At 45.5% G+C, this 23780-nt stretch overlaps 3 protein-coding genes across 4 annotated transcripts in view; 1 reads left to right on the plus strand and 2 right to left on the minus strand.

Annotated features, from left to right (window-relative positions):
• Positions 1-3542: 3542 nt before the first annotated feature.
• The window catches only part of kctd17 (potassium channel tetramerization domain containing 17), a gene marked incomplete at its 3' end in the record, with an annotated part of 21182 nt that continues 944 nt past the window's right edge, over positions 3543-23780 (minus strand). The window contains exons 2-6 of the mRNA XM_056577695.1: positions 7665-7773; positions 7266-7357; positions 6026-6172; positions 4514-4639; positions 3543-3596 (exon numbers count right to left, since the gene is read on the minus strand). Coding sequence (XP_056433670.1) covers positions 3543-3596; positions 4514-4639; positions 6026-6172; positions 7266-7357; positions 7665-7773 — 528 coding nt within the window. The remainder of the gene's footprint in view (positions 3597-4513; positions 4640-6025; positions 6173-7265; positions 7358-7664; positions 7774-23780) is intronic.
• Positions 15143-21294, minus strand: LOC130371518 (phospholipase B-like 1). Its single transcript, XM_056577321.1, has 11 exons — positions 21143-21294; positions 20556-20781; positions 20377-20460; positions 20081-20222; positions 19559-19708; positions 18842-18986; positions 17925-18125; positions 16989-17129; positions 16539-16724; positions 15918-16024; positions 15143-15474 (listed from the first exon to the last, which is right to left on the minus strand). Exons 1-11 carry the CDS (start codon positions 21213-21215, stop codon positions 15298-15300), a joined length of 1632 nt encoding a protein of 543 aa, XP_056433296.1. The 5' UTR covers positions 21216-21294; the 3' UTR covers positions 15143-15297.
• On the plus strand, positions 21898-23603 carry cby1 (chibby homolog 1 (Drosophila)). Of its 2 annotated transcripts, none has more exons than XM_056577322.1 (5): positions 21898-21989; positions 22177-22278; positions 22360-22465; positions 22611-22723; positions 23058-23603. In XM_056577322.1, the coding sequence occupies exons 1-5, from the start codon at positions 21984-21986 to the stop codon at positions 23136-23138; spliced, it is 408 nt and encodes a 135-aa protein (XP_056433297.1). In that variant the 5' UTR covers positions 21898-21983; the 3' UTR covers positions 23139-23603. The 2 variants fall into 2 exon arrangements, with proteins under 2 accessions (XP_056433297.1, XP_056433298.1); XM_056577323.1 differs by having other exon boundaries at positions 21909-22064.

Here is a 23780-nt window from a genome sequence, read left to right on the forward strand (position 1 = left end):
CCCACTCTATCTATGCACCCGCGCGTCACCTGTCTGTGGGTCTCCGGGACCTGAAGCGGTAACCCAACAAACACCGTCGCAGAAAGCAATCAGACTAAAATGTTGCTACGCGATTGCTTTGAGCCAAGTTGCGGTCAAGCATCTCCAAACTTCCCGTGGCATACCCATCCTGTAGTACTCCCCTGATAACACCATAGCGTTTAGCTTGTACACTTTTTTTGCTGCGTAAAATCAAGGCACACTATGATCCATAAAAACCCCACAAACAAATGAAATGCAAAAACAGTGCTGCCCTATCCGTTTTGTTCTATTATCTCTAGAAATGAAAGAAATTGGCTGCAGCATGAGTCCTAACTCGTTCTCAACACGATTTCTCTCTGAACATAAACATCAATGAGAAACGTAGTGTTGGTTATGCTTTAAGTGACCAGAAACTGGAATGTTGGTATCATAACAATGCTGCCATTCACGCAAACAAAAAAAACACCCTCAGCCATGGACAAAAGAAAGCTGAAGTCCCTCACTCGCAAATACAATTCCCCTGGGATTATCCGTAAGAATATCTCATGGGGTGAAACATAGCTTAGCTCCTCTTACCCTAGATTGTCTGTCATAATACTGATTGCCTATTGCTTTTACTAGTTATCACATGTGGAGTATCTTTTGCCCTAGACGAGAGAGCAAAATATATATTTGCCAATTTACCCTGATGACTATAGTGGACATAGGTGACCAGCAGGGGGCAGGCATAAGACGCTAATGAATGGGCCTATTCCCAACTGATAAACATGATCACTTCATTCCTTTGGGTTGAATGAAGCAAATATATACAATTATACAATCTGCCATATGCAGGTGTACAGTTAAAAATATATAGGAAAGCTACGTGTCTGCCCCCAAACAAATATAAAGTAACGACAGGGACACGATACGAGCGGCCATCCTAAACGACTACGAACCGTCAGCCTGCTTCCAGTCTCTGACCCTCCCTCCCTCCCTCCCTCCCTCTCTCTCCATTTCAATGCACGGTCCCATCAACATCTCTGTCTGTCTGTCTGTCTGTCTGTCTGTCTGTCTGTCTGTCTGTCTGTCTGTCTGTCTGTCTGTCTGTCTGTCTGTCTGTCTGTCTGTCTGTCTGTCTGTCTGTCTGTCTGTCTGTCTGTCTGTCTGTCTGTCTGTCTGTCTGTCTGTCTGTCTGTCTGTCTGTCTGTCTGTCTGTCTGTCTGTCTGTCTGTCTGTCTGTCTGTCTGTCTGTCTGTCTGTCTGTCTGTCTGTCTGTCTGTCTGTCTGTCTGTCTGTCTGTCTGTCTGTCTGTCTGTCTGTCTGTCTGTCTGTCTGTCTGTCTGTCTGTCTGTCTGTCTGTCTGTCTGTCTGTCTGTCTGTCTGTCTGTCTGTCTGTCTGTCTGTCTGTCTGTCTGTCTGTCTGTCTGTCTGTCTGTCTGTCTGTCTGTCTGTCTGTCTCTCTCTCTCTCTCTCTCTCTCTCTCTCTCTCTCTCTCTCTCTCTCTCTCTCTCTCTCTCTCTCTCTCTCTCTCTCTCTCTCTCTCTCTCTCTCTCTCTCTCTCTCTCTCTCTCTCTCTCTCTCTCTCTCTCTCTCTCTCTCTCTCTCTCTCTCTCTCTCTCTCTCTCTCTCTCTCTCGTATTTTCACTCTCAGCCAGGGGCAAAAGCTGGCCCTGGATGCTAGCCAGTAACAGTGTGCACGACACACAATCTATTACTGCTGAACACACAGAGACACACAAACACACACACTTGTGCCTCAGGGAGCATTCTCACAGCACGTCCCTACACGATGTAATCAGATGTTGTGTGGGTGCGTTCAGGACAAGCTGGGAAATGAGAAACTAAGTGGGGGGAGGTTTTCTGTGTCTAAAAAGACTAGGCTCAGCTCTGATGTCTCTCTATCTTTATTTATGGGGACATAAGCAATGAAGGGTCTCTCTGTTGGGTGTCTCATCAAAGAGAGGTACATGGACAATGAGATTCCGTGCTTTGCGGCATTTCTTTCATACAACTCTCAAAGCGACATTTTCAGTTTATTTTTAACAATTTTGATCTTTGGTAACAATTTTACTAAGTTCACTACCTCCCCTGGCAGAGGAAATGTTTTGTAAACATTATCAGATAAACAATTTATTTTCCAATAAGATGAACATGTTACCAAATAGTGTCGACAGTTTTTCAGCAGCATGTTTTTCAAATGCTATTCAAATTGCATTTAACCCCCAAAAAAGGATCGAAATGCCGATGGGGAACCACTGAGATGTCACAGAAACGCGTTGCGTTCAAGCATATTCCTACCACCGACCAACAGCAAACAAGGTCAGAGTGTGTGCTATTTAAATGTTACATCCTCGATCCATGGATCTGGAAAAGCTGAAAAGAAAACCCCAGAAGAAAGTTAGTCGTTATGAATACAAAGCAGGGAGCAAAGCACAGCCTTTTGCTTCTACATTTCAAACTATATGTTTAGCCTGGGATGTTGATGATAGCAATGGTAATGGTGACAGGATGTCCAAACAGAGTATTATAGATGTCCATGGCCATGTCGGAACACAGGGACAGGATGTGTCCATCGACAGTAACATGGAATAAAAGTTATTTTATATAAAAAATAAAAATAATCAAAAGCTTGTTTCCGCTCTCTAAGCCTTCACAACATACATACATATCTCTGGGTAGAAACGGGGCCAACATAAGTGTGCGTGTGTGTGGTGATCAAAAGGACAAATTCTAACACCACTCGCTCATAAAGGTTGAGTTATTCGATAAGACAGCATTGGTGATGGAAATCCATAGAGGGGACAAAGTGGGTCAATATCTCACTTAATACACACACACACACACACACACACACACACACACACACACACACACACACACACACACACACACACACACACACACACACACACACACACACACACACACACACCTACAGGTCATATTGATGAACTGGGCACATTGCTAAAACCAAGCCTGCCCTCTTTCATGCAGCTTCCAAATGAAAATGCTAGCTTAGCCCTTGCCTCAGTGTGATGACGGGCAATACCCTTAACTTCCACAATATTTAAATATAAATGGAATTATAAACACTACATGACTTTGTTTTCTATCTATTTCTCCATCTCTCTATATCAGTATATCCATAAATTAAAAACAAATAAAAAGATTAAAAACAAAGATATATATACACACATATAACAGACACATAAACACCCACACGCACACACAAAAGGTAAGACAACTACTAGCTCTAGCTCGCTAGGACATAAGGTAGCACAGGCTAGCTCGTTAGCACATGCTAGCTCATTAGCATAGGCTAGCTCTTTAGTAAACGCTAGCTATGGATCCTCACCCATCAGTGTCTGTCTGTGTGGCAACATGGCAGCCCGAGAGTGTCACTCTCTAAGCCACACCTCATTGGGTGTGGTCCCTCTGCCTGCCTCTTGGGCTTGACCAGCACCATCACCAGCACCACCACCACCCTCCACCTCCACCTCCTCCTCATCCTCATCCTCAGCCTCCTCCTCCTCCTCCTCCACCTCCTCCTCCTCCTCAGCCCGGGCTGCAACCTCCTGCTGCAGATCCGGAACCTTCCATGAGCACGGCGGAACCACGGTACAACAGAACCACACACAAAAATAACCAAAGAAAATACGAGACAGAAAATGACAACACAATGAAAAAGGGGTGATTAGCGCATGAGAGAGAGAGAGAGAGAGAGAGAGAGAGAGAGAGAGAGAGAGAGAGAGAGAGAGAGAGAGAGAGAGAGAGAGAGAGAGAGAGAGAGAGAGAGAGAGAGAGAGAGAGAGAGAGAGAGAGAGAGAGAGAGAGAGAGAGAGAGAGAAGATGTGATGAGATGGAGTGTGCTTGTGAGTGACATTTGAGCGGCTGGTGACATTCTGAGTTCTCATTGGAGAGTGCAGATCAGACAGATGACATAAGCATCTAGAGAGGGGGGAGGTATAACACACCCCTCCACAAGCACCCACTCACACACACAAGCACCCACTCACACACACAAGCACCCACTCACACACACACACACACACACACACACACACACACACACACACACACACACACACACACACACACACACACACACACACACACACACACACACACACACACAGACAATGCAAACAAAAAGTGTGTGTGTGCATCTGTGTGTGTGTTCTATTCTAAGTGTGTTAGGGTGTTCTGTGAGTGTTCTCTGCGTGTATATGTTTGTGCGTTTGTCTGGGGGCTTGTGTGCGTGTGTATGTGTAGGTGTGTGTGTCTGTGCGTGTGCTTGTGTGTGCATGTGTGTTTTGTATCTGCACATGTTCTGTGTATGTGATCCTTGGGTGCGTGTACGTGTGCTTGTGCATGCGTACGTGCATGTGCATGCGTGCGTAGAGGATTGTGTGTGTGTGTGTGTGTGTGTGTGTGTGTGTGTGTATGTGTATGTGTATGTGTATGTGTGTGTGTGTGTGTGTGTGTGTGTGTGTTGCCCCCCCCCCCCCACCTTGGTCTTGTGGCTCTGCTCGGTGGCCACACCGGACCCCGCTGTGTGCAGCTCCTTGGAGACCACACACAGGAACTCGGCCTGGTCCTCCGTGCCATAGCTGTATGAAGAGCCGATGTTCACCATCTACAGGGGGGGCGGAGGGGGGGGGGGGGGGGGGGGGGAGAGAGAGGGAGGGGGGCAGGGGGAGCGAGAGGGAGAGAGGAGACACGTTGTTGTGAGAATGACCATTTGAAAATCAGGAAGAAAGACAAAGTTAAAACAAAAGTGGAGAGAAAGACAGCGAGGGAGAGACTGAGTGAGTAAGTGAAAGAGAAAGGGGCAAAATGTAATTTAGACGGCAGGTTGAGGAATTCAGATGGTATAAAAAAATATCATAGAGAGGAATGATGAAAGTAGAGAGAAAAGGGCAAGAAAAAAAAAAAAGCTAGATGTATTCAAATAAGGAAGTGAAGGTGCCTGTGGAAAATGAGAATACATGAGAGTAGGCATCAAGGAGAGAGAGAAAGAAAAGCAAAATGAGAATGAGAGGGATCAGAGAATGAGGACACAACATACACATACACACACACACACACACAAACACAAAAACAGAGGGAGAGAGAGAGAGAGAAAGAACAACAGAGAGAGATCGAGAAAGAGCAACAGAGAGAGAGAGAGAGACAGACTGACAGACAGACAGACAGAAATATCCAACATCATGATGGGAACAGAAGGAGATGCATGCTCATGGTCCTCAGAGGGAAAGGAGGCATCACACAGCAGTTCCTCCACACGCAGCGAGCGTTTTAGCGCCAACGTCTGCGGCTGGAGAAGATAAGTAGGGAGGGATGTGCAGAGGACTGGGGATCCGGGTCTGCTGCATGCACGGCCACCTGGCGCCACGGCGACGGGACCTCGGGGTCTGTCCGACGAGCACGCCGACTTGTTTAAAAAGACCGGGAAATATCTGGCTTGAGGGAAATATTTATCACGGAGATAAACTAAATTAAAAATCCCCCAGACGTGCCCGTATCCCTATGTGACCTGCGGACCATATGTTAGGGTCGTTATGGATGGACCATAAATACTCAGATCATGACTTCCTTGTGATTAAAAACACATCAGGGAGGATCAAATTAACCTCCCACAAACCCCCCGCCGAGGAGATCCTGTTCTTGGGCGGACGCCAGGCCATGGCGGCCCGATGTGTGCGTGTGTGTGTGTGTGTGTGTGTGTGTGTGTGTGTGTGTGTGTGTGTGTGTGTGTGTGTGTGTGTGTGTGTGTGTGTGTGTGTGTGTGTGTGTGGGGGGGGGGGTAGGTGGTGGGTGAGTGGGTGTCGGTGGTGGGGCAGGGCAGCGAGTAAGTGCTGTGACACGGGGCAGGGAGCTGTTCAAGGGGTCAGGGGTCAAGGGGTAAAGATTCTAGGCAGAGAGGCTAGAAAAGGTGGGGGTAGAAGGGGGGGAGGAAGGCGGGGGAGGGGGAGGGGGAGGGGGAGGGGGGGTTTTCAGCGGCAGCGTGAGTCCAACCCACAGTCCAGAGCAGTCCGGTGCGGGGCTTTCTGCAGGTGCGCACGCTGACCTGCTCAAACTTCCAGCCGTCGGACATGGTGGACACCATCTGGGTGAGCTCCTCCTCCTGGCATTGCAGCACCCGGTACACGTGCTTAGGGGGCACCTGCTGAGGGAGACAGAGAGAGGGAGGGAGGGAGAGGGAGGCAGGGTTAGCATGGGGAGAGTGAGTGTGTGTGTGTGTGTGTGTGTGTGTGTGTGTGTGTGTGTGTGTGTGTGTGTGTGTGTGTGTGTGTGTGTGTGTGTGTGTGTGTGTGTGTGTGTGTGTGTGTGCGCGGCGTGCGCACACATGACCGTCTGAGCATGAGTGCCTTAAAGTGCCATTTGACATCACGGTGGTTAAGCACGAAGAACAGCACAAGATTGTGCACGCTCTATTTCTTGAAAACAAACAAAGAAGCACTGAAGATCTATTCAAGGGCTGCACCTTTTGGTGGCGTCTGTGTATATATAACCGCACAGTATATAGGAGATTCAGCCCCTAGTTAAAGTGTGCTGTACAGTGAAGACAGTAGATTGCAGAACCATCTGTCTGTGTGTGCGTATGTGCTAGCCTGTGTGTGTGTGTGAGATGGGGGGGGGGGGGCACGCTATGAAACACAGATGCATTATATAAGACAGAGAAAGAGTGATGAGTTTTCCTCATACGGAGACAACAGAGAAGAGGAGGAGGAGGAAGAGGAGGAGGAGGCGTATAACAACACCAGTCCTATGAATAGCAACGTCCAACCTGATATATGGAGAGGAGGGAGGGGAAAGGGGCTTCTTGAGAGATTTCACGAAAGGGATTTTGATTAACACTGCAACTGGGCTTTTTCGTTGCACTGAAAAATGTATGATGTCTGCAATAATTTAGCTTTTCCTATATTCAGGTTTCATAATATATGGCTGTAATGGTACTATCTATATATATAAAGTTATAGATGTGTGTGTGTGTGTGTGTGTGTGTGTGTGTGTGTGTGTGTGTGTGTGTGTGTGTGTGTGTGTGTGTGTGTGTGTGTGTGTGTGTCAAAGTCTGTAGCCTGTAATACATGAAGGGTACTTTATCCTCACAGGGTTTTTTACCGGCAACCGAACACACCTCTTTCTCTTCCCTGTTTTGTACGTCTTTGTGGGGGACAAAGTGTGTATCTGTGCATGTGACAAAGTGTGTGTGCGTGCATGCGTGCGTGTCTGTGTGCGTGTGCGTGATCTCCTCCTACCTGTGTGGCCTTTGAGTCCCTCTCCAGGATCCTCTCCTTGATCAGCTTGATCAGAGGGGTGATGTTGTAGAACTCAGCCTCCTCAAGCACCCCTGGACACAACAACCAACCAGGCACTCATTGTTTTAGCAGCTCTGTGTCGCTCACAGGAGGTGTGTTTAATGTCCTCCGCAACTAGGGCTTTCTTTTTAGTCTGCCGGGTTGTGTAGGTAATCAATCGAGGGAATGGGTTTTACATCATCCATTGATCATTATTAGTATCATCGCAATTAATCTGAATTATCGGGTAGGGGAGTGTGTTGTTGAACCCGGATATCCCTAGTCGGCAGAAAATATGAGGGTGTCTGGACACTGGAGGGTGAACGTATGAAGGATTAGAATGAGTAAATTAAGTCACACCTTCCTCCGCCAGCTCCTTGTTGTAGACCAGTTTTCCGTGCCGCAGGTAGTTGAGGATGGGGCCGAAGTAGGTGGGGTCTCTGTCGATGACGTACGCCCCCGTCTCGTCCTGTGGCAAACACACAGCCAATCGGGTTGGTTAATGCAAGTGATCCCGTGAAGAGAAGGTGGCATGACTTCATTTAAGGACAAGGCACTTGTTACATGGATATCTATTTTGCTTGAGTTCTGAGGATGAGAGCATTGTCGTCAACATAATGCTAATGCTATGGAGGAGCTATTACTTCCGCAAATAAACTGAAAAAAACGAAAAATATACAGTATATTATTTGTATTTTGGTAGTATCTCCAGTTTTGATGGTATGTGATGGTCGTCAGCCTCACTTGTAAGACACTTGGGCAAAGAGTGCCTGCTGAATGAACTCTGTTTACATTTGTTATATCTTCTTTTATTATAGTTGTTGACATCCTCAATGATAGAGCGATTCATCATCATCACTGCTCGCTGAAGGGCAGCCAGACTATCGTTATTTATACTGAAGAGGCTTATGTGAACCTCCCACTCCAAATTCACTCTCGACTTCAAATGAGTTCAACTATACAGAAGTCCAACCCAGAAGGACAAAGTTAAAATGATCAACCGTCATCTTCTGTGCTGATGACGCCACCGCACCAGCCATTAAATCTCTCCCACTGCCCGTTTCCCTTCGCTCAGCAGGAAACTGTTCACCTCTGCCAATTAACGGCCGCAGCTTGTGTGGAAACACATTAAATAAAAGGCAGTTTCACAGTGGAACTGCCCTTGTTAAAACCATACAGACACGCACACTGCGTTCAGGGTTAGGGCAGCGTGCTCAGCGGTCCTACATAAGAGCTCCACTGTATCTGGTATCACTGCACACTGTGTGCACCCGCACCACGACGCCCCTCTGTTCTCCTTTAGGTCCTCCTTGTGGTAGTCATGTGATAGCGGGGGAACCGCTACCAACACTTTCCCACGTACACACGTACACACACACACACACACACACACACTACAGCGGCCACTGTCTCCACCGCTGTCTGTGCTGGTGGTGTTGTCCACGCCTGTAGCTGAGGGCATTAGGGAGCTTGCTGAACACACCCCATAAGGATGTCCGGTTGGGCGTGCGGAGGAGGGAGAGGGAGGGAGAGAGAGGGAGTGTGCAGTGCCGTTAGGACACGCCTTTTCACTTGACTTGTACTTCGTCTGTAAGGCAGATTCCCTTTTTGCTCGCAGTGCGCACCGCTGCTCCATCGCTCCTTGAAGCCAGAGCTTATGTTCTGAGCACTGCCGATGAAGATGAGGATACCAGTCTGATCAATGGAGGATGTCATCATGAGAGGATAGACATGAGGACATCAAATATATATTAAACCATTACGTAGTCGCGCGCGCAAATGCACGCGCACACACACACACACACACACACACACACACACACACACACACACACACACACACACACACACACACACACACACACACACACACACACACACACACACACACACACACACACACACACACACACACATTATGAAATCATGTAAACATATTAACATGAATGAGGAGGCTTCTGGAGGGCACCTCTTCGTCTTGGAAACATGATGGAGAAATATGAGCCAGCCAATAATAGAACATGGCCAGAGATAGAGAGAGATACACAGTAAGAGAGAGCGAGAGATACAGTAAGAGAGAGAGAAAGAGAGATGGCTTAATAGTATGATGGCACTGTGACATGAAGAGAGGGTGAGGTAGGTCAAGTGTGAGAGAGGGAGAGAGAGAGACGAACATCCTGAACACACTGACAAGCAGAGGTAGGTAGGGAGAGAGAGTGAGAGTGAGAGAGAGAGAGAGAGAGAGAGAGAGAGAGAGAGAGAGAGAGAGAGAGAGAGAGAGAGAGAGAGAGAGAGAGAGAGAGAGAGAGAGAGAGAGAGAGAGAGAGAGAGAGAGAGAGAGAGAACGGGGCAATATGCAAAGGGAGCAGGAGGGAGGGTGAAGATTACATAGGGGAGGGATGGGGGACCGATCAGGGGGTAATTGGGGTCAGGGTGGATGGTAGGCCTGAAGACATGAGCAAGTCATCTGCACACTGTGGATCTGTGTCCGTGCGTGTGAGTGAGTACGATAGGAAAAGAGAGGCAGAGAGAGAAAGAAAGAGAGAGGTAGAGAGAGAGCAAAAGATAGACCTATAACAGAGTATACCCACACCCACACAGATGCACTACACATAGTCTTGCTCAATCTTTCCTCCCTGTTCTCAGATGCGAGACACAAATTAGTGCATGTACATGACACATGATCACGTTCAGTTTACATTTTTGAAGTTCGCCGATAAGCGAGTCTGTTTGAACAGTCAAAGCGCCCACCGGGACTGGCCGGCTGTTAATGGTTCATCCAGGACGTGTCCAAGGACAGGGAGAAACATGTTCAGCCATGGCACCAGACTAGGATATAGGCTGAAGAATGAGTCACACAGACAGACAGACAGAGACAGACTGAGAGAGACAGATATAGAGATAGAGACGGAGAGAGAGAAATGGTTAAATCAACCAAGAGTCAAAAGAGAATAAAAGACAGAGTGAAAGAATGGGGTTTAGGCTATCATGACAAGGAGACCAGCAGGGAAAGATAAAGAATAATAAACACACATCTATTTATAAAACAAAAGAGGGAAAGAGATATGAAGACATTGGCTAGACCGACAGAGAGGCAGAGAGAGAGAGAGACACACACACACAGACAGATACAGAGCGAGATGCCGGGAATTAAGAGTACCGTACTGAAAAACAGTATTCGTGTGCAGGTCTATAATCAGCCTTGGGTCTCGGCCGTGTCACGTTGTAGATGGTGACACAGAGAGGGCTGCCATCTCCGGCGTGTGTTTCCTGTAGGAGGCGACAGCTCCTGACGGTCGGCCAGCTGTGGGCCAGGCCGCTCCTGCCTACCCACCAGCACACGCCGCTGGGACCAGTTTGCTCCATTTCATCTCAGCCGAACAAAACGTTCTTTTTTTTGTCCTTTTTTCCACGTAGAAAAATCCACTGAGAAAAGTGTTTTGGATGGAATAGCACAAAATAATAGAGTGTATAAAGTCCATTCTCATGCCGTATTCCAGTAAGATATTACACATTGCGGATGATTGACTGTTTATTTATAAAGGTGCATCCCCAAACATAAATATAGAATACACACATACAACATAAAGATAGAATCGCTTCGGGTTTACTTCCGTCACATACCACAGCTGTCCTGGAGATCTGTCTGGCAGCCCATTACTGGGGTGATTATTATTAAGCGACAGCCCTGGGGCAGACGTCTGCACACACGCTGGGACACCCACCGTCAGCGGCGTCACTACATCTGCTTTCACTTCATGTAAGACCACAAACTACAACCAATTACAATTCACGTCATTCTGATTAACAAGTTGGAACCTCCGAATGAAAAATATTCTTCTACCGAGAATAAATAGTATATGCCTAATACACGACCACACTACTTATTCAAAGTCAACATTTGCGTTGCAGGAAAATATGATCCTACTTTGCATATTAATATTTTGTATGCAACGGCTACTATGGTATTGCAGAGACGGCTGGAGGACAGTGCACAGCCCAGTTTGAGCGGCCATGTTCAGTCATCTTGTTTGCACTGGAGCGTGCTCAACAGAGGAGAAGAATCGATAAGGTGACCGTTAACACACAGTATCAGATCAATTAGGTGAATCAATTAGTTCATTTTAGTGCTCACCTGGGGCCCACAACTGTTTTTAATCTCCACATATCATTAGCACAACTGCCTTTATTGCATCGCTAGTGGATGAGATTCTGCAGGCTATTACACACTCATAATTACAAGTATTCATTGATCTGAGCTCTCTCTTAATGTCCACTCATGTTTGGTGGACCACTTAGAAGTATATTGTGGCAAGACCTACCTTTAAACCCTGGGCTGTAATCCCACACCATAGACTGTTTCTGATCATTGGAATAGAAATGTTGTTCTGTATTTAACAGCCAAATGACACACCATGTTCCACTGATAACACATTGATTTCCACACACTATTGCTGAGCTACAAAACTGAACTGTTTGATGTTGTCAACCACGACTTTTATTGAACTCTGCTGAGGTTGGGGGGAGCATCCTAATAGCATTGCTCCATATGAGCTACTTTTTATTTGAATTGATGATTTGATATGAATCCTCTCATGGTACCATGTGACTCAGCATGGCTAAAGCCAAGTGGTAGCAGAGAAGCTGCAACATTAGGTCGCTGGAAGCCATCAGTTGGATTCCTCTTTAAAGTCACATTTATCTACTTGATATCCTAGTTTGTGCGCTGACCTTTAGTTTTCCACTTTATACTCTGTTGACCATAACGCTCTATTTAGTATAATTCTTGGATGAACCTGTTGACAGCAGAAACCTCGATGTGATGCATTATGTTTTGACGTTGACATAATGTTAGACATCGATACATAAGTGGAGTTTATCATTCTTTATAACGAGTAATCCGGCTGTCTTCCATTTCCATTCATTAGACGTTGGTCATGAAACTACACACACGGTGCTGATGCAGCAAGTCTAGACAGAGACTGGAATTCATCCCCACCTTCCCTAAGTCCAGACATGAGCAGTGGATAACAGCTAAAGCTGAAAAGTAAGCCAACCAGTGGGGGAACCTTCTTCAGATTACGGTCATTCAGACCTGGTCTTGAAGCAGACGGTCTGTCTCAGTTGGCAACTGTGCCAGGCAAACGGTCAGCAATCATATTATTAGTAAATGATACACATCCAGACTCTGTGTGTGTGTGTGTGTGTGTGTGTGTGTGTGTGTGTGTGTGTGTGTGTGTGTGTGTGTGTGTGTGTGTGTGTGTGTGTGTGTGTGTGTGTGTGTGTGTGTGTGTGTGTGTGTGTGTGTGTGTGTTAAACCAGCAGTCTTGCATCTTGGATGCTTAGGAGGCTGATGCCAGCAGATTATGGAGACACAAATCTGCTAGTCTCCTCGAGTTTGACAAACAACAGTCTCTCTCTCTCCTCCCCCCCCCTCCCCCTAACAGCATGCTTGGCCTCACAATCAGTTATCATATTATCATCATTTAAAAGTCCATGGTAAAATGTGATGCAATTTTCATGAGCACTGCAATTCATATTAGTGAAGGCAGGATAGTGCACTATATGATTCATACTCATGAACATTGAGAGGTGGAAGTCGGTTAATGGCCATGTGACACCAAACACTTCACCTATTGAATGGGAACAAGTTCCCGGTCGATATGCTGCACGTCATCTCCAGATGCTAAATTCCTCTGCTAGCATCTAGAAATGTCAGTTAAAATTGACAGCACACACACACACACTTTACCTTGACGAACATCCTGAGAAGATATGACACCACATAACTCGCAGCCCGTCGCAAGGGACTGTAGAACAAAAGCATTTTTGCACTCTTTTTTTCCTTTTACTTAATTTAAAATTCAGACAGACTGCAGTTCACCGACATCTTGATCCATGTAATTAGTAACAGACGGGCTATAAAAGATGGGTTATAAAAGGCCTTGCACCTTATTGCACCTCCCCATTATTCTACAGAGCAGTGGTCTACACACCTACAAATGGTGCAGAAGACATGGGTAACCAAGTAACCAACAGTCGGATGTACAATCCCAGCCAAATCGCCTCGCTGTCTATAGGACCTCCTCCATATCCCACCCACCTATACACGCATAGAATTCTCTGCACTGCAGGGCTTTCGGAGGGAGAGCGGATATTTCGAGAAGAGGAGATGAAAGGTTGACAGGCAAGTGTAAGGTGGAGGCAGAGCAGCAGCCTGAGAACAAGAATACGCAGAGGAAAGGGGCGAGAGACACCAGTCAGAGAAAAGAAGATGATTGGGAGGAGAGGAGGAGGACGATGAATGAGAGAGGGAAGGAGAGAGAGAGAGAGAGAGAGAGAGAGAGAGAGAGAGAGAGAGAGAGAGAGAGAGAGAGAGAGAGAGAGAGAGAGAGAGAGAGAGAGAGAGATCTGCTGTGTTGAAGGTCACATTGTGAATTCATATTACACTTGAGCCCGTCTCACCCCTGCTTAGAAACTCGTTGACTTTCAATTGCTCAGCACAGCCTGGTATCCTCATAGTACGCCTATATGCACTCACTCTGCAGATAGGTGTGGACCGCGTAGCCCACATTGTCTGTGCATCCGCTATAATGCCCCATACTGTGACAGGGTGTCCAACCAGCCAAGCGTTAAAACGTCGCCCACCTTGCGATCGCAAGCACCGGTCCAAGGCAGTAGAAGCAACTCCTCAAGTCAAGCTATTAATAATATAATAAATAAACGAAAAATAAAAAAAACAAGAAGGACATTCTTACGAACGACGGACCTACCGTGTCTGAGTGCAAATCCTGCTGTTGACAGAGCCTGTAAAGAAAGGAAGTTTGTTCTTTGAGAAGGGTATGCCGCGTTGTGAGGAACACCGTGCCGCCGACGTTCAAGCGGACCCATTTCCCGCTGTTCCCCCCAGTGGGGTTGATCCCAGAGCCGTTCCCGATGCTCTGCGTTGCTATCCCGCTGGATTCAGTGGCGGTCGCCGTAGCGGTAGCCGTTGTTGTCGTGCTATCAGTTCCCTCGCTGTCTTTGTTGTTGTTATTGTTGTTGTTGTTGTTATTGTTGTTGTGGCCGTGGTGCGTCGTCTTCAGCATACCGACCTCTGATAAAGCATTTGGCACCGGTTCCCGTCTATCTTCTGTTGCCATTGGGGAAATTGTAACGGACACAAGTTGACGAAGACTGACGCGAATGTTGGCGTCCACAAGCTTCCTCCCGTTAAGGCAGGCGAGAATGCTCCGCCCTTTTCGGTCCAAACCATCGCCCGAACCAACCCGCCTCCGTATCAAGGACGTGTCCACGAATCTGGGTGTTGTAGTTTTCTTTGGGCGTGGTTCCTGCACCAGTCGATGCTTGCTTTAACATCTCTCATAGATCAACTCAGGCCAACACCCAGGTCAACTTAAGTTTATTTGTATTAGGTCAATTCATGGTCATTCATGTCACGTTTCTCCCTGACAATCAAAAAAGTTATTTCTGTTATGCAGCTCTTTGAATTGAACTTTTGTTATTGGACAAAATAGACCTTGACTATGCTACAACCTCTTCACTCTGCTAACTGCATAACCATATTTTGACAAATTCTTATACACCTTTGATCAAATACATGTTGTGCTAACGTGTCATTATAATAGTCTCACTTTCCGATAATAATATTAATAATAAATACAACAATAGGTATCCAGAGATACCCTCTGAATACCTAATTATTGTAATAAATACTTCCTATAAGAGAGTGCCTTGTGGAGTTAACAAGGGTTAAATAAGTACAGTGTTAAAGGGACGGGTGACACAGGTGATAGGAAGACATAGTATATACAGTATGCCTATACATAGATCCGCCATCTTAGTGCTTGTTCACCATCATCATAAGAGTAACAGCAACAGATGCTTGTACAGTATCTTTGGTCAAGAAGCATCAAGATGGCGGCATGAAATGTGTTTCAGGGACTTCAGATAACACGATAGAAACCCTTAACTACACCCATGTAGTTCTACGTCAGGGCTGGTGGAGAGTTGGCCGCACGGCGATAAAGGGGAAGTTGTAGGTTGGCGGTAGATCTTTATGCGCCGTGCCGTTGAACCATCGCCACGAGAACGGCCGCAGACCCCCCTGTGTGGTGGGACCGTTTATCACCTCGGCAACCAACTGTCGCGACATATGGTAGTCTGTTACCTGTACTGTGATGAAGAGAGAGTGAGGAGAGAGGCGTGTGTGTGTGAGTGGGGGGGGGTGGAGAGGTGGGGTAATTGTTCAATTAAAGTGTGCGTGTGAGTAATTACAGTGTGTGGAAGTGAGCGAGAGAGAGTTGGAGGAGGAATGAGAGAGGGATAGGTTACCAAAATAGCAATACATTGTCAAGACTGGCTTATAAATAATTGAGTTACACAGTATCTGACATTTAAAACTGTCCATGTCGCTTTTTGCCCTTTTGATTTTCTTTTACAACATGACCATTAAAAATAACAAAGGAAAAACACATCAATCCCGATAATAATAATAATAAAAATTCCTGAATGTTTAACAATGATAAATTCATCTGTGGAGTACTGAAGACTCCCTCAGGTGACCAGAGACATCATGACCCTGATCTCGGTAGGATAACAGTAACCTCTGACCTTTGTGTCATAACATCCACCTGGGCGCGCTCTGCGCAGCTTTAGGTCGTCACGGCAACAGATGGTTTTGCATGGATGTCCTCTGGTATAGGGATCACGCTTGTAGTCTGCAACAAAGGATGGACTGTTCCTACTCGTATACTGTAGCAGAACAACACACTGTACAAGGGCTAAAAATACACCACTCTTACAAGATGTTTTTGATAACACATACATGTATATATATATATATATATATATACATACATACATACATACATACATACATACATACATACATACATACATACATACATACATACATATAATTTACAGAAAATAACATGCAGGCAATAATATGCAGGCAAAAAAACAACTCAGACTTAAAATAATGCATATTTTTCTGGATGGTAACAGTAAACATGTCTCAAAAACATAGAAATATACGAGATAGTAATCATTCATTTCTTTTGGAAAAATAACTATAATCAAGAGCAACATAACTGCTTGGGTCAAAGTTTGTGGCGCCGAAAATAAAGTAAACAGAAAGCGAAAACTATAATGGAAAAAGACTGTGAGGATCATGTGAGTGAGAGCTTCCTGCCAGAGAACCAATGAGAGCCAAGCAACCAAAGCACCTACTGTTGTATCTCATCATGTGTTTCAGAGAGATCAAGCTAGAGACCCTGGACTGATCTCGACGCAGGATCTTTGCCCGGGGGCAAAGGTCATAAGAGAATTCCTCGCCGTATCTGCGCCACATCACGCCGTACCCGCTCAGGTTGTAGATGTCGGCGTGGAACGGCACATTGTACGACGGCCAGTAGCCTGTTCAAATATGTGTGGGGTAGAAGTCTCTTATTAGGGCGTCCTCTTTTAGATTAAGTTTAGGCACAAGTTTAACAACATTGAGTTGTACTGTTCTGTGTTGTACACAATATAATCTGTTGAGTTCCTTCTTCTGTTAAACACATCATCAAACACATTTTAATCAAAAGGACTTTTGCATGCATACAACTAGACTGCGGATATTGTCTAAAAACCCACAACCATACACCGGTTAGCCCTACACTACCTACCCCCCTGTCCTACCTCTGCGTAGGGCCTGGGTCTGGTCTGAATGGAGGACCTTCCCAGGGATCTGCTCCACAACAGTCAGGGCCCCGTCCTCCATGCTTCGGCCAAGGGACACCTTGTTCAGGTCCAACACCATGTACTGGCTGTTGTAGGTGCCTGGGATGCAGAGAAAGAGAAAGCAGGCTTGTTTAACACCACCTTAATTGTCTATACTATAGCAGAGTACACACTATTGCGTAATAGGCCTACATAACATACAGCTGTTGCATGACATAACCTGTCTATCGCCGACATAAGTGCGGCCCTCTCAAGCCCTTTGGGACTGGCAATCACAGTAACTGTAGCAGCCTTCCAAATAGATGTCCCTTAATCTGTTTAGAGGCCAGGAAGTGCTGTGCTCCAGGGCATGTTTTCCGGGACATATTCCCTCAGCGCTCCAGGCCAGGGTCGGACCCCTCATTCAGAAACAGGAAGCTATAGTGCTTAGAGTGTATGTGTTTAAGGGGAAGTGGGGGGGCGGACATTTCTGGAAGGATGCATGTTGTGTCAGTGCTTGGGTAATCAGTGTTAGAAACACACTTCACATGGCGTCCTATTCTCTAGCCTCCATAGCAACAAATGACCAAAGACCCAGGGCAGATGATGCATTTACATACACAAGGGTTACGGATTATAATAACAAGGAGAGGAGGAAGCGGAGATCTGGAGGAGAATCTGAAACTTGACATTTCCATTTTGATGGAAGTGCATTTTTAATGGGCTGGAATTACTTGTTGACTACTGAGTGAGTCATTTATTCGCTGTTGTTTCGGGATGATGATTCCACTTGTCTCCCCGTGTGCTGACTCAGCTCAAGATTAAGATCCCTCTCTCACACACACACACGCGCACACACACACAGACACGCACATGCACACACACACACACACACACGCGCGCGCGCGCACACACCTGAGTTGTAATTGGAGAAGACGCGGGCCCATTGCTCTCCACTGAGAGCCATGGCGTTGGCCAACCGCACCCTCTGCCAGGCCAGCAGAGAGTGAGGGGTGAGCAGGGAGAAGAGGGAGACGTTGAAGACCACGTTGGTGGTCTGAGTGACCAGGAGACCGCTACCCAGGAGGTAGAAGTCATCCAGGGAGGACAGCAGTCCTGTGGGGAATGACGCACAACAAAGGTTCAAAGTGCACTGTGGGTAGGGAGGCAAGGACCAGATCGGGGAGGATGAGATTAACTAGCAATTGTGTATAAAAAGTGAGGCACCGTTTTTTGGTGCTGCTTTTTGTCAACCATGCTCATCAATCCCTGTAATGATTGATTTTGATGCATGAACCATGAGCAGCATTAATGTCCAAGAAATGCTTAAAAATGTGTAGTTCGGAACAAGACAAATATATACAGGTGACTAACAAATACAGGTGAGGATTATACAATTATCTTATGCAAAAAAAGTACTTCCATTAACTGTTAGCACCTTTCAATAGAGGAGAGAGAGAACATGATAGAGAACGAGAGAGAGGGAGCCAGAGACCGAGAGACAGAGAGAGAGCGAGAGAGAAACAGAAAGACTGAGAGGGGAATCAGAGCCATGTATTATTTATTTTATTTTCTCTTTTGCACTTTAGCAGAATGTTACTCAGAGATTGGACTATACCGTTTATATACACTGTATAAACACAGTATAAACTAAGCTAAAAAGACAAATGTGTGTATACATTTTTTTTAACACATAAAAATGTAAGCAAGGTTGTTTAATGCCCGTACACATAAAACAAATATGTTACACAGGATGTATACATGTCGTCTGTGAATGTGCATGCGTGCAGGTACTTGTATGTGACTGGGTGTGTGCGTGAATGCATTTGTACCAGGGTAGCTGCTGAAGGACATCTTTGCAGCGGCTGTGTGTTGACCAGAGATCCGGAGGTCCCAGTGTTTGTAGATGCGCATGCTGGCAGCGTAGGTGAACCAGCTAGAGTGAGCAAAGAGCAGGTTCTCAAAGCCCGCCAGCACCTGGGACAGACACAACACACGGGAGGTATGGTACATTGTGTTTGTCTATGTGTGTATGTGTCTGCGTGCCTCTGTGTTTGTGTGTGCAAGTGCCTCTGGTGTGTGTGTTTGTGTGTGTCTGCCTGCTTCTGTGTTTGTGTGTGTGTGTGTGTGTGTGTGTGTGTGTGAGTGTGGGTCTGCGTGCTTCGGTGTGTGTTCCTGTATGTATGTGTGTGTGTGTGAGTGTATGTGCCTGCTTCTGTGTGTGTGTTTGAGCCTACGTGCCTGTATGTGTTTGTGTGTTGGGTGTGTGTGTTTGTGTCTGTGTGTGTGTGTGTGTGTGCACCCATGACATGCGGCACTGCATGAATGTCCACCGTTTGTATTCCAGTCCCCACACATTGCCCCCTCCTTCCTGAAGAGCAGGACAGGACGTGAAGCATCTCCTGCATCTCCAATTCCAATGGGACGCTCACACACACCCAACCACAGGACCTCACTAGGTCACCGATTACCGCCTGCCTGCTTTTCCCAAGCACTGTGCCTACCACTCAACCCCCGGGGGCCTGGAGGGGGGGGGGGGTTGGCCTGACCTTTATAAGAGCAGTGCAGTGGCCCATTCCTGGCATTCTCCACGGCCCCGTCCCCGCACTGGAGGACTTGGAGCGGGGAGTCAGGGCAGGGACTAGGTCCAACAGGTCCCCCATCCCATTCAGAAACTGTACCGCTAGAAGAGACAGCGGCTACAGGGGAGCGGAGGGGAGAGGGGGAGAACACAGGCGTGGGACAGAGAATACGAATGGGATGAGTCGATTTGAGGTTGATGATTCAGCAAGCGCATGCACAGGCACAAACACACACACACACACATACAATGGCCATATGGAAACTCTTGCTCAAAACAGACTGACATGCACAGACACACAATCGCACGTACGCACGCATGCACACACACGTACGTACGCACACACAGAAACACACACACACACCAAAAACCTCAAGTCCCACAAATTCAAGCCCAATACACGTGAACACACAATCAAGCATATTTAAGCACAAATACACAAAGGCAAAGACAATTAAACATGCAGCCACTCGCGCTGAAACATGCACACCTCCATTTGTTGGGTCTTCGACCAGTATGTAGCTCCGGCCTGCAGACCGTCCAACTGAGCAAGGATGAGTCCCATATGCCTCCACAAGATGTCACTGTTTCCCTTTAGTTTCACCTGCTCTCTGCTCCAGCAGTTCTGCTTGCTGTGATTAATAAGATGTTGGCGAGTAAGTTCCAGTTTTGTGTGATGCGTTTACTTTAAACAAATATATATTTTTTGAATATTTCGTACGTCCATAACGTTAACTAAGTAATTGACCGTTAAATTCACGCTTTCGTTCATTTTCCTCCATATACCTCAAAAAGCTTTCAACGGTATGAACCATTTCCTCGTCCTTTATCAGTTGTGGGTACATGTTGGAGTAGTGACTGAACATCTGTCTGAAACAAAGAAATTGTGATATTTTAAACGTCGATCCAAACGGTCTCCCCCAAATGCACATGGTCGCTGCACCGTGTTCGACCAGACCACTCACCTGGCCGTCAGGAAGCCCTCCAGGTAACCCGCCAAAAAGTAAGTGGTTTCATCGGTTTGTTTTTTTCCTCCGTACCCTGCACGGACTTCCAACAACCCCCACCCAGTCAGGAGGAGGGTATCATTATAGAACCCATAGGCACCCCCATCTAGCGTGTCCATCACCCCCTCCTTCAGAATTACACTTTTCTGGGCCTCGTTCCAGTACGCAGTAGCCTCTTGGAGATCTACCGTAAAGGATGATGATTAGAGTTGGATAACGATTATATAAGATTACATAAGATCACTAATCGGACACAAATACGTGCTTACGTGGCTAGCATGTTTCTAACAATGTAAACCGAGATACTGTGAAGAAAACAAAATTATATTCAATACAGTTGGCAACTAATGTCAAACTTTTCAAACAGATTCATCGTTCCAATTCAATCAATTATTTTAGTCACTTTAAAAATGAAAACGTTTATCACATTAGTACTTAAATTCTATAGGCCTACCATATGTGGTTAAAGCCTGCGAATAAACAGTTAACGAACTTATGAAAATATTTTTGGGAATAAAATGTAATAGAAATTGACCTGTACTTACGATTAGTGTGTACAAAAGCATAGAAAGCGAAAAACAACACACAACGTTCGACACTCTGCACCTCCATGTACATATCAGAGGAACATAGCCGTGTAGGGCTGAACTAATGATTTCCGTTCTTTCAAAAGATTACATTGCCTCGATCGACATAACGCGCTGATTAAGTGTTCTGTAGCTGTAACATTTGTTTTTGTTTTTGGTAATGTTCCTATCACTATTCAGAAACTATGTCCATGTTTCAGTGTGAGAGAAAGATAAAATAGTACCACCCCAGATGGGACTCGAACCCACAATCCCTGGCTTAGGAGCCAGTGCCTTATCCATTAGGCCCCGGGGCACGAACTAACCCTTCATTTATGGCTAATTTATATTTACATCAGAAGCCATAACGGAGTTTAGAGTCTCATTAAATTTCAAAGACACATGTTATTTTTAAAGTATTTATTTAATAAGCTACATAAGCAAACGTATAGATATATAATAACAGTTTAGATTGCTCGGAGATCAACCATGGTGATTTTCCGTTTCTTAGTTCACTACTATTGCTAACAAATAGGGGTATTCCCGTCACCGTCTTACAACATTTTACTTATATTGCAAATACCATAGCATACTCTCGAATAATACTGAATTCTGGAGTCATTTTATATATTGTGTATAGCGATGACTATTTGAAAACTTCATCGAATTAATTGCCTGCGTGTAAATGTAAAAGGCCTCTACTTTAAGTAATGGCATCGTCGCACATGCGCTGTTGTCGATGTGCTTCGCTGTTGATGTATTTTCTGTTGTAGAGGACATGTTCACTTTATTGAAACATTAAACACATTTCTAGGGCTAAATGGAGGTAATTGTATAGCATTATTCAACAACGTTTCAAGTAGGCCATCAGTGACAAACACCATTTTGTATTAAACTCCAGGTATGATTAGTTTATTCTGCAAAAAAAGCATTGTAGTTAGTTAGCCTAGCGCTATTTCAGTTATTCAAGTAAATGAACCCACTGGCTATTGTGTAACGTTTATTCTGTTTAGACATTCAAGAAATCGTTGACGAATATGCCGCTCTTTGGGAATACATTCACCCCAAAGAAAACCCCACCTCGAAAGTCTGCATCCTTATCGAACCTCCATACTGTAAGTGAATACTCCTGACTCCTGCAGAAACACATAATGTGCAGACGACAACGTTTTGACTTTAATTCGCTCTGGTTTTAGTTGGACCGGTCAACGAGGGAGGTGGAATTGGGCCTTGAATATGGGGTTCCGGTGATGAACATTGGAGGCCAAAGTTTAAAATTTGAAGAGGGGCAGTGGACTTCAGGTAATGACTATTTTGAATATCCATCTAGCCAAACCGACAATAACATGCACATCATCAACCAGTAACCCACCCTTGTCAATACAATACTAGAGATAATGAATTGCATATCTATTTTTCCCGCTCTGTTTCCTCATGTTGTATGCAGAGTCTGGCGGAACTGTGTCTAGCAAAGAAATGCAGAGGCTAAAGAAGAGGAATCTGCAGCTGGAAGAGGAAAACAACCTCCTCAAACTGAAAATTGACCTCCTGTTAGACATGGTGAGGATTTAGCAAAGACCTTAGACCCACCCTTGAGTCAAATAAGCACATGCAACAACCCCAATGTCTGCAGGCTATCTTTAGGCATCATTGAGAAATGCCACTAAATAGGCAAGTCTCCATCTCAACTATGCAAGGTGTACTTGCCCGGCCTTTATATATAGAACAGAGGTTCAGGAAGCAGCTGGGTAGCATCAAATAAACATTTGGTCATTGGCAGACACTTTTTTCCAAAGCTCCTTCAAAATAATTTCTAGAAAAATCGAGACCGGTAGGATGCTCTGCTTTTGTCTGGTAGTCTGCACTATCCTTCCTCACTATTCTGTGTTTCCAGCTGTCTGAAACCACGGCCGAGTCCCACCTGATGGAGAGGGAGTTGGAGGAGATGAAGATCCACCAGCGGAGGAAAAAATGAAACATCTGAAGGCTTGGAAATTACAACTCTATTCAACATTTGACTATTCAGAGTAGTTTCGGGATCAATGTAATGGAAATTGTCAATTTTATCCTGGGTCAGGATAACCTATACTGACATCTGTTCAAGGTTCATGGTTGTGTGTATTGTTTATCTAAAAGAAACATGTAGTTCAACAGCATTTAGGAACCAGTTTGCTGTCAAGTTTATATGATTCATTGGTGAGGTTTATATAAAGCCATATTTTTACTTGGTGGAAATAGTTAACAATGAGCCATCATGACAAAGGGGCATCTGGAATGTCCTGTGAGTTCTCGAATCTCTAGATTTGCCTTCTATTACTTTTATTATTGTATAGTCAATGTCGCTGATTGCATTCAAAGATATGTTTCATATTTATTTTCCACTTTAATAAAGAAATAGAGTTGGGGTTAACCCTAGCCCCAAACGTATTCAACAGATCTTTGGTTTGTACTTTTTGAACATTCATTGCGTTGAAATAATATTTTTGCATGGGTTTGTTGGGCAACAATCATACATTCTAACGTGGTGATTCAACATTTTATGATGCAACATTGCTTGTTTGTTTATTCCTCACAACGTCTGCTTTGAATTCTCTGGATGGTTAACATACCATAGTTA

This window comes from Gadus chalcogrammus, chromosome 18 (genome assembly GCF_026213295.1).
Source record: "Gadus chalcogrammus isolate NIFS_2021 chromosome 18, NIFS_Gcha_1.0, whole genome shotgun sequence".
In the NCBI taxonomy this organism is placed as follows: Eukaryota; Metazoa; Chordata; class Actinopteri; order Gadiformes; family Gadidae; genus Gadus; species Gadus chalcogrammus.